An 11,149-nucleotide genomic window follows, 5' to 3' on the forward strand; every position below is an offset into this window, starting at 1 on the left:
CATGGGATTCACTCAGTTCTCTTGCAGGTTATCCCATCTTGCACTGAATATCTGATCACTTCCATCCTATTTCCCTCATCCCACACAGCTACCCCTCTCTCACGTAGAATTCATTGTTCTTCCACCTACAGGTTAACTACACTTCCCCACTGGTGGCAATGCACTTTACAGATGTGGTGAAGAACCAAGCGGTGCCTGTGCAGTGCCAACTGAAGGGCAAAGGCATCATAAATGATGTTATCAATGATCATTTTGACGGCAGGGTAATCTTTACTCTGAACATAGAGACCTAAGAATTTCAGGGAGCCACACCCACCAGTTCTGTTTCTGTTTTATTTCATGTTACTCTGGTAACACCTAAATTACTTTTCTTCAATCAGGACACAGGCAGATGGATACCTAAGAGCAGATCCTCTTTCATTGCCTTTGACATATGTATAAAATGACATTGTGGGAGCTATTTGATTTTTTAAAGGTGGTCTCTCCTGATGACAAATAGATTATATCAATTTCCTTTCCAACCACTTAAAACTAGAATACATTCTTGCTGCTAGAAGTCTCACTGTAGTGCAAACATAGTATATGATAAAATTCACAGTAGCTATGAAGGAGAATTTCTATGATTATTATAAATTCATTGTTATTTTCTAAAACTTTTTTTTTTTAAGTGAGAGGAGGGGAGATAGTGAGACAGACTCCCGCATATACCCCAACCGGGATCCACCTTGCAACACCTGTCTGGGGCCAAAGTTCGCAACTGAGCTATTTTTAGCACCTGTGATGAGGCTCCACGGAGACATCCTTGGCGCCTGGTGCCGATGTGCTTGAGTCAATCGAGCCATGGCTGCAGCAGGGGAAGAGAGAGAGAGAAAGAAGGGGAAGAGAGAGAGGAGGAGAAGCAGATGGTCACTTCTCCTGTGGGCCCTGACCAGGAATTGAACCAGGACTTCCACATGCTGGGTCACTGCTCTACCACTGAGCCAACCAGCCAGGGCCAACTTTCTTGTTTTTAGAGGTGAAATAGGTGAAATTCTTCCCAACCAGGGTGAAAACTAACCTTTATTTTTTTTCCCACCTTGTTAGGAAGTTCCTTCCATGGGAATCACCAATCAGACCAACCCAGAATACACCTAAAGCCACTATATCTAGAGAACTCTATACTCAAAGCTTCTTGAAAAAACTAGCTACCTCGTATGGGCAACTAAATACTGATTCAAAAACTAGGTTATCTTCAACTGGGACAGAAAGCAGTGCTAACTATATTGTTATGGATAGAGATGAAACTTCCCCTCTCACTTTTTTGGGGGGGAGGTGAGGCCCACTGCAATTGGGGAGAACACCTATCATTTGGATGTGATTGGTTTTTTATTCCTTGCTCTATGATATAATATCCAAAGGCAAACATTCCTGCAAACAGTGTTGTCTCAGCTTCAGACAGAGGAGAGAACAAGGAAAAAGTTATCTACCAGCTATTTCTTCTTGGGATATTTGTTTGACAGTAGTGTGATTTTTCTTTGGGACCATGACGGATGGGTATGTTGACTCCCCACCTACTGCTCTAGGGATTGAAATCAGGGTCTGCCAATTGATACATGATAAGACAGAAAGCTCCTTCCAGGCCAACCTAAATTCAAAGCCCATTAGCTATCTTTTCATTTGCTTAAAAAAATGGTACGAAGCAGATGTTTATCCAGGTTGTGGATCAGCAGAGCTGCTTTGACTTTTCTTTGGTCATGTGACCATTCCACTGCTTCTTAACGGCTCCACTGGAAGAGGATGGAATAATAATAAGAAGAGAACATTAGAGTATAGCTACTGTTTCAGGGTCCAAAGCAAGCTTAAATGCTGCCTAGAAGCATAGAGAGGCTGAATCTCCTTTATAATTTTTACTTTCTTCCCAAACAGGGAACTGGCAGTTTGGTAGTGAAGACAATGAAGAAGTAGCTATGATATGGTGTGACAAGAGTTATAAAACTAGTTATGTGGCAATGCTATTGGAACATGAAGAAAAATTACTAACTTAAGCTGAGAAAGTAGCAGGGGAAGTTTCACATGCAAAGTCACAATCATGAAAGACCATGGTGTGTTTGGTTAACTGTGAGCAGTTCATGCCATTGGAATATAAAAGGGCTCAGGGAAATGACAGGGATTGGTAGGGATTGGCAGGGTATTGGGCTAGAGAGTTATGAAGGTACCACAAGAGGACTTTGAATTTTATCTAGTAGGTGAAAAGGAGTCATTGAAGTGTTCTAAGCAGCGATGATATTGGCGTTTTAGAAAGAGCACTTTGGGAGCCACAATGTGAAAGATTGATTGGAGAGGGACAAGACTGGGGAGTGTGGAGTGGGCAATGAAGGAGAAAGAGAAGTCGAGAGTGACTCCAAAGCTTTGAGGTTGGCCAGAGACAGTGGGTTGGTAATATTGCTGATCAAGACTGGGAATACAAAAGAGAAGAAGGACTGGAAAGGAAGATGTTGAGATCATATCTGGACATTTTAGCCTTGTGATTTCTACTGGTCACACATTGATGTGGAGATGTAAACACTAGTTGGGTTGGGAAGAATGAAATCTGAGAACAAAAGCAATATTTGCATAAGCACACTCTCTTAAGAAATTCTAAAGTATTTAATCTTGGGAATTTGTACCAGTTATGTAAATACATCACACCAATCTCATTTCTCAGATAGTGATTTTCTCTTGGATTTCCGGCAGAAAGGCTGCTACTCTTTGGAATCGCCTTCCCAGACACCTTCAAACCCTTGCCAACTCTTAACAACAGAATAGAGAGGGGCTGACCGCTATTAACAAGTAATACAAGATATAAGAGAGCAGATTTGTGGAAAATACAATAGACAACAGAACTGTCTCCTCCCAACCCCTTTCCTTACCAAATTCAATTTTTAAAACTAATCTTAAAAAAAAAAATAAACAAGATGCTTGAGGACAACAACTTTAAAACCATTTAAAAATCACCTCAAATAAACTCTTAAGGTTCAGTAGTAAAAGATAATAACATTAAATCTGGAAAGGATATTAGAGAGCATTTAGCAAAAACAACCTGCATTGCATCTGACTCCAGGTCCAGTGCTCTTTCTACTCTGAGCTGCTGCTTACCAGGAAGTCCTATCTCTTTAAAAATAAATGAATGATATCCCAAACATTTTGAAACATATGTCAAATTTGAGTATTAATAGTTAACATTTCACAGGAATTCAACTACTGGTGCTATACTTTATTCATAATACATTATCCTGTTAAATACGTTAACTATTAAACAGACAAGAAATTATGAATCTTTTGTCATACAATATTTCTCATCCAATGGAATCCATCATTTCCACAGTTTCAAAGAAGTGTTGAAAATTACTAGGATACTTTGTGTTGTCATCTGGGACATGAACAAATACCTTTATTATACAGAACTGGATATTAGAATATAATCACTAAAATTGAATTCTAACAGTTCAATAACTTCTAGTGGATTAATTAAAATAGCCTCCCACACTGTGTTGAACCAGTATTTGATTTGTATACCATTTGTTGCAATGTACTTGGTTTTACTTGTCCAAATGCCTTCATGGTTTTGTTCATGGTTAGACTTATGAATTTTTACCCTCTACCTCTCTGAAATCATTATCCTAAAGTAACCTTTATTAGACATTTATTTGTTAGGAATCTTAATGTAGAAAAATTAGTATTATCTTGGTAACTTGTTGACATTAATAAATATATATGAAAAAGAAGTATATGACTTCCTCTCTCTAGACTGTACCATTGATTTTCCCACAGAAATATTGGGCAATTGTGTGATTGGAAAACTTGACAATTGACAGCCTATTAATTTAAGACTTTTTCTCTTCTCCATCTACCTTTTTCCAACTCTTGGGGCTGAGCCACAAGAGGATAAAACTAAAAGTTGTTTCATTCTGACCATTTTTTGTTTTGAAGTCTCCACACTCTAGTTTTTCAAAAAACTACTTTGTCAGACTAAACTTCCTTTCCTCATCAAGGTTGAGTCAAGGTTGAATCATCCTATGTGTTTGTATAGGAGAGGGACACTAAGAGAGGTGGGGAGGAGGAACCAAAATCCAGAAGACACTTTAGTTGCTTGATGAAAGATTGGCTAAGTGATATCAGTGCACATCCAGCCACAAAAATCTCCCAGAGCAAATCCCTAGTCGTAATTAGAATTAATGACAAAAATATTTCCACTCCTTGTTTGACTCAGAAACCAGGCTGAAATCCCTTCTCTCTCTGAAAGCTGCCCTTGTCCAAGTTCTACTAGGCTGATATGGTTTGACTGAGGGAGGTCTATGACCTTAATATAGTTTCCCCATCTAGTTTCGTCATTAGAGTCATTTTCCTTACTAACTTCTTCTTAAAATATTAGACATGATAAAGTAACTTAACCAAATCATACAGAAATGTGTTTTACCCCATGATTTTATCCAGGCAGAAAATAAATTTTTGGGTGTGTGTGTGTGTGTGTGTGTGTGTGTGTGTGTGTGTTGAAAGGTGGAGGAGGAATAGGATGGATGAAGGCAAAGGGCAAAGAAAAAGAAGTTGAAAAGCTGAAGAGCCCTTTCTACTTAATACAGTTCTTTAGTTTCATGGTAGGAGGGAAGAAAAGCTGATAGGGGGATCCAAGAGAAATAAATAAATAAATGAATAAATAAATAGGACTACATCAAAATAAAAGATTTTTGCACAGAAAAAGAAACCATCAACAAAATTAAAAGAACATACTGAATGTAAGAAGATATTTGTTAATTATATATTGATAAGAAGTTAAAATCCAAAATTTATAAAGAATTCATATGTCAATACAAACAAACAAACAAACAAAAGAAAGCAAATGAAAAAAATATTTAAAGGACCTGAATAGACATTTCTTTAAAGAGGACATAGAGATGGTCAATAGGCATATGAAAAGATGCTTAACATCACTAATCATCAGAGAAATAAAGAGTAAAACAACAATGAGATATCACCTCACATCTGTCAGAATGGCGCTCATCAGTAAATCAAGAAACAACAAGCATTAGCAAGGATGTGCAGAAAAGGGAACCCTTGTGCACTCTTGGTGGGAATGCAGTTTGGTGCAGCCACTATGGAAAACAGTATGAAGGGTCCTCAAAAAATTAAGAATGGAACTGTCTTATGACCCAGTGATTCCACTTCTAGGTATTTATCTGAAGAAACTCAAAACACTAATTCAGAAAAATATATACCATCTATGTTCACTACAGTGTTATTTACAATAACCAATATTTGGAAGCAGTTCAAGTACCCATCAATAGACGAGTGGATAAAAAAGTGGTGGTACATATATACAATGGAATATTACTTGGCCATAAAAAAGAATGAAACCTTACCATGTGCAACAGCACGGATGGACCTAGACAGTATTCTACCAGTCAGAGAAAGACAAATATTATAGGATTTTACTTATATTTGGAACCTAAAGAACAAAATAAACGAACAAACAAAATTGAAACAGACTCATAGACACAGAGACCAGACTGGTGATTGCCAGACGGGAGGGGTTTGAGGAACAGTGAGGAATGGCATGGAACAGTGTGAAAGAGGTGAAGGGATTGAGAAGTACAAATTAGTAGTTACAAAATCGTCATGTGGATGTAAAGTACAGTATAGGGAATATAGTCAATAATACTGTAACAAGTATTATGGTGCCAGGAGGGTACTGGAAATAGCAGAGAGAACACTTTGTAAAGTATATGACTGTCTAATCACTATGCTGTACACCTGAATCGAATACAAAATAATACTGAATATAAATTATAATTGAGAAATAAAATTTGAAAAAGAGAGACAGTGTAAGTTGAAAATATCCAGTTATCATAGAGGTAGTATTTTTCATTATGGAGGTGAATAAGCTCATCCAGGAGGAGCATACAGAATGAAAAAGAGGAGGGGGTCTAGGCCCTGGCCGGTTGGCTCAGTGGTAGAGTGTCGGCCTGGCGTGCGGAAGTCCCGGGTTTGATTCCCGGCCAGGGCACACAGGAGAAGCGCCCATCTGCTTCTCCACCCCTCCCCCTCTCCTTCCTCTCTGTCTCTCTCTTCCCCTCCCGCAGCCGAGGCTCCATTGGAGCAAAAGATCGCCCCCTGGTGGGCGTGCCGGGTGGATCCTGGTCGGGCGCATGCGGGAGTCTGTCTGACTGCCTCCCCGTTTCCAGCTTCAGAAAAAAAATAAATAAATAAAAGAGGAGGGGTCTGAGGACAAAATGGGGGAAACACCAACCTTGGGGCTTTGGACAGAAGAACAAGCAGGTTCAGAAACTGAGTAATATCGGGCAGAGGGGTAGGAGGAACATGAGCAGAATGTGATGTTACAGAAACAAGACAGGATGGAGTGTTAAGGAGGAAATGGTCAACAGAATCAAACCTATTGAAAAACTGTGAAAACTAATTTTCAAAGTATCCACCGGCTTTTGTACTGGGGTAGGGACTGCTGGTGACCTTATCAGACAATTTTCATTAAACTTGGCAAGGGACAGAAACCAAAGTGCAGCAGGTTGAATGGTGAAGAAAGCAGAATGGCGTGGACACAGTATAAACTACTTTCTAATGAGAGGAGAGAAAGGCCAGGGCGTGGGGTAGAGGAAGGAAATTGCTTCAAGATCAGAGGGAACTTGAACAGTTTTACTATAGTATGGGAAAATATATCCAGTAGCACCGGAAAGGTGGGGATGCCGGAAATACGGGGCAGAATTAAATGTGCTGAAGTCCTTGAGGCAAAGGATCAGAAGGGACTGAGATTTAGAGCGTGAAGATAAGGCTTCGCAAAGAAAGCTAAGGGACTTTGTGGCTCAATCGCTGCATTTTCTTAATGAGAGGAACTCCAAGGTCATCTGTTTAGGATGGGGAGGGAAGATTGCAGACAGCTTGAGACTGTGTAATAAGTTTGATATAGCAACTGAGAGTGATACGAGGGAGCTGAACTGAACCAGAAAGAGTCCTCCTTGCACTCACTCACCCTACTCCCAGCTTAGAATTTCATTCCGCGCGTCTGGGTGCTGTCCGTCAGAAACTCTAACAAGTCATCTCCGGGCTCACTGAGATTCCCAGGCAGTCTCTCACCCAGCCAGCCCTGTAGGTGGCGTTGTGCCAAGGAAAGTGGATTCCGAGCAAAGCCTAGTGCAGCTCGCACTTGCCCGCCAAGCAGGGGTCGCACTGCCAAAGGCTGGTAGCTGGTTTCTTTGCGAAACCCTATCTTCACGCTCTTGAGGCATAATTCAGAGCTCGTTTTGGGGCTGCGCTACTCCGTCGCTCCCCCCGCCCCGCCACCCCCATCCCGGTAGGTGTTCGTGCGGTAAGCGAACTAGTTTCACTTTTTGTTAGGAGAATAAGTGGGTGGAAAAGGAAGGCAGCCAAGGATGAGGCCAGGACTGGGCAAGGACACAAGTGAGGCTGAACTAGGTGAGGGGTCAATCGCTAGGCGGCCATTGTTTACAGCAGCAGCGGCGGGCGGGGGTCGACCCGGCGGCCATGGTCTTAGCCTTAAGGGACGTCGGGAGCGGTTTCCGATATCATGTTTATTAATGAACAGGTGCTCAGTAACGGCAACGACCCTGGAAGGAGATAAAGACGAGTTGCGAAGCGTTCTGGCCAACCCTCTGGCGCCACACGCACTCAAGACCCCCTGCGCCCGGAGTGAGCTGGCTTTGGGCGTGCGTGTGGCCTCCAGGGCGAGCGAGAAGCACGTGCGCGGGGTCCGGCCGCTGCAGCAGCAAATGGAGCCGTCTCAGACCGCCGCCTGGGCTCTGGCTTCCCAGTTGGTGCGGCTGCGCAAGGAGCGCGATTCGCTGGTCTCGCAGTTGCGGCTGGCGTGGCAAGACCTGCAGCAGGCGCAGGAGCAGCAGGAAGCCGTGTGTCAGCAGCTGCTCCAGGCCAAGAGGCGGCTCTGGCGGGTGGGTCCTGCTGCGTCTCCACCCAGGTATGACGTGTGGCCAATGAATGTGGAGGAGCGAAACCAGTTGCTGGCCAAAATACGGAAGCTCAGGCTGGCTGCAGATTCCCAGAGGGCCTTCACATCAGGTGAGGTTTCTGTGCAAGGATCTCCAGGCCCCCAGAAGCCTACTTGGGTGACCTACCACCCCCCCGGCACGTGCCCTGCAGTTGGGTCCCAGAGGAGATAGCCCTGCAGCTTGACCAGGGGAGCCAAGGCCAAGAGAAAACTCCTGTGAGCCCCCCCTTCACAAACCCCTCAGGGTACATCTGGAGCTAAGAAAACCCAACCTCAGGGGAGCAGTAACCTCAGGGACAGGTGCCCAGTCTACCAAAAGGAAAGAAAGCCTTTGAATCCCAGTGGGAGGAGAAACAGAGACCTTGGGGGGAGGGGATTGGGACTGCATAGGCTTGCGATAAATACCAGTAAATCCAGATACTAACTGAGATGGGAAGCCTTGGCCCACAGCAAGTTCTTCACTGAGTTTAGGGAGGTCGAAAAAGAATGGATACATACTTCAAAGAGAAATCAATTTCTGATGGATCCCTTCTGATAGAACACTTTTGTTTACATCATAGAAAGTTTGAAAACCCAGCAAACAAAAATTGTCATTATCCTACCATCAAGCAATAACCAATAACCATTTTTAACATTAATATATATATTCCTACATATTGCTCTTCCCCCAAGTCCACGTTATACATGTATGTATGTGTGTATTTACTGCTTACTGTTTTAAAGAAGTTTGCGAATCTGTTGAATACATTCGTTAATCTTTTTTTTTTTTTTTGTATATGTGTGTGACAGACACAGAGGGACAGATAGGGACAGACAAACAGGAAGGGAGAGAGATGAGAAGCATCAATTCCTCAGTGCAACACTTTAGTTGTTCATTGGTCACTCTCATATGTGCCTTAACCGGGGGGGGGGCTACAGCAGACGGAGTGACCCCTTGCTCAAGCCAGCGACCTTGTGCTCAAGCTGGTGAGCCTTGCTCAAACCAGATGAGCCCGCGCTCAAGCTGGCAACCTCAGGTATTCAAATCTGGGTCCTCTGTGTCCTAGTCTGATGCTCCATCCACTGCACCACCGCCTGGTCAGGCTGTTTTCATCAGTCTTTTAAAGGAAAATTTCTCCCAATTTCATTTAAGTTCACAGGTGGTGGATTCTGGATGGCTGCTACCAATTGGTTGAAACCCTGTGGAGGCCAACATGATGAAATATTGTCTTTTTCTCCTTTTTGTATTTTCCTTAACCTTTCACCCATAGTACCAAGTCTTTGGTTGAAAATGATGCTTTTTTTTTTTTTAATACAGGGACAGAGATAGAGTCAGTGGGAGGGATAGATAGGGACAGACAGACAGGAACGAGAGAGATGAGAAGCATCAATCATCAGTTTTTCGTTGCGACACCTTAGTTGTTCATTGATTGCTTTCTCATATGTGCCTTGACCGCGGGCCTTCAGCAGACCGAGTAACCCCTTGCTCAAGCCAGTGACCTTGGGTCCAAGCTGGTAAGCTTTTGCTCAAACCAGGTGAGCCTGCACTCAAGCTGGTGAGCTCGGGGTCTTGAACCTGGGTCCTCTGCATCCCAGTCCGATGCTCTATCCACTGCACCACCGCCTGGTCAGGCGAAAATTATGCTTTTAGAACGTAAGGTACATTATATTCTGGGAGCACTGCTTTTCCTTGAGAATGTCATTATTATGCTGTAAACTGCAGTAGTGTTCATATTTGTTTCTTGATTGTGTCTCTAAGCTCCAGAAGCTTTGTGTGAAGCTGAAGAAGCTCTGGGTCCCAGTGCGTGAACCATCATGAATACCTTTTGGCTCTCAGCAGCCTTCACCTCAGTGAGACTTCAGCTGGCTGGAGCCAAAGAAGAATATGAAGGAGTTAGGGGAGAGAAGATTTTCTGGCAGAGATCTTGGAATGAGGGAAAACAGATTTTGTTAGAAGTTAATCCTTCTGTTGGGGAAAAGGGATTAACATAGCACAGTTCAGAGGGGCTTGGGAGGGTAGTGTTAAATGTTAAAGATTATAGCAATTTTATTCATTAATTGAACAAACAGTTTTATCTAATATTTGTTAGGAACTACAGTTATCTGGTGCACACATTATATTATTATATATATCTGGGTTATATTATTATAACCCAGTTGGGTGAGTTTGATTAAATGACAGGAGACAGCCTAATTTGAGATACAGGGTGTCTTCTTTCGTAGCATGTACTGTGCCTTTTGGGTGAACCCAATTGAAATAACATCAAGATCCATCTGTACAATTTGGGGGCGGGGTCAAAGTCAAAGACACTTTCATGGAAGGACTTGAACTGCTCATCACATTAATTCCAATGGAGATGAGTGGGCAGTGGCAAAGATCAGGAAAGTGGCCTCAGAAGAATGCAAGCAGGATTTTTCGATACACCTGCTGATTTCTTCCCTTGAGAGGGACGGCTATGCTGGCTGACTGAAAGACCACTGGGTGACTCTTAAAGAGGGCTGTGCTTGGGAGAGTATTGGCTCTGCACTCGAGCCCTGAGCCTCGGCCACTTTCATTCCAAGTCCCTTTCCAGTCAAGAGGGGATGGAGAACAAAAGGAATTCCAAGGACAGATATTGTGCTTCTCTTGGGAGGACTAATAGGATTAAAAATAGACCAGACTGGATGGGACAGACACCTCTGACAATGCCCGTTCCACTTGATGTGTTCTGGGCAGGCTCTCCACTCCCCTGAGGAAGCTGCTGCAAACAAGGAGGGGGCCAAGGTGGGACCTGAGTCTGGCGAGTTAGATTAGTCTCCAGTTTGAACAAAAAATGTCCTCGAGTTTCCCCCCTTGTGATCTTCCTAGTTCACCAAGTTCAACCTTTGTCAGGATTTTTTGATTCTGACTAGAAATAAAGTGTGTGCGCTTTCCTGCTGTGTTCTGGGTAGTGTGCATCTCGGGGCAGGTTGCAGCTTGAATCTGCATCTTCCCTCTGTCTCACTAAGGTGAAAGGTCAATCTCATTCACTATTGAAGGGCTCCTCTTCTTCCCAGAGTTACTCAAGACTGGGAGGCGGAGACTGTGAGGCCTTCAATCCATTTTGTGATTGTCCCCGCTGCCCTTGCTGTCCAAGTCCACATGGTCCCTTGAAGGTGGGCATCTCTGCTGCTCCTGGGCTCACGGGGCATGAGAGGTGAGAT

General features: G+C 43.2%; 2 protein-coding genes across 2 annotated transcripts in view; both read left to right on the forward strand.

Annotated features, from left to right (window-relative positions):
- Positions 1-3,638, forward strand: part of ATP1B4 (ATPase Na+/K+ transporting family member beta 4) — a 21,125-nt gene extending 17,487 nt beyond the window's left edge. The window contains exon 8 of the mRNA XM_066357149.1: positions 132-3,638. Within this exon, the coding sequence (XP_066213246.1) occupies positions 132-293 (162 nt within the window). The 3' untranslated portion in view covers positions 294-3,638. The remainder of the gene's footprint in view (positions 1-131) is intronic.
- LOC136386461 (testis-expressed protein 13D-like) lies at positions 1,523-10,879 on the forward strand. Its single transcript, XM_066357873.1, has 4 exons — positions 1,523-1,576; positions 7,212-7,318; positions 7,571-8,058; positions 9,726-10,879. The coding sequence occupies exons 1-4, from the start codon at positions 1,523-1,525 to the stop codon at positions 9,773-9,775; spliced, it is 699 nt and encodes a 232-aa protein (XP_066213970.1). The 3' UTR covers positions 9,776-10,879.
- The last annotated feature ends 270 nt before the right edge of the window (positions 10,880-11,149 follow it).

The sequence above is a fragment of the Saccopteryx leptura genome, chromosome X (assembly GCF_036850995.1).
Source record: "Saccopteryx leptura isolate mSacLep1 chromosome X, mSacLep1_pri_phased_curated, whole genome shotgun sequence".
NCBI lineage: Eukaryota > Metazoa > Chordata > Mammalia > Chiroptera > Emballonuridae > Saccopteryx > Saccopteryx leptura.

Excerpts from the sequence above, each read along its gene's own strand:
- LOC136386461 (XM_066357873.1), top strand. The coding sequence starts at position 1,523 with ATGACGGATGGGTATGTTGACTCCCCACCTACTGCTCTAGGGATTGAA. Across the intron at positions 1,577-7,211 it reads CTCTAGGGATTGAAATCAGG|CTGGTTTCTTTGCGAAACCC; the intron begins GTCTGCCAATTG and ends AAAGGCTGGTAG. Across the intron at positions 7,319-7,570 it reads GCCCCGCCACCCCCATCCCG|GTGCTCAGTAACGGCAACGA; the intron begins GTAGGTGTTCGT and ends ATTAATGAACAG.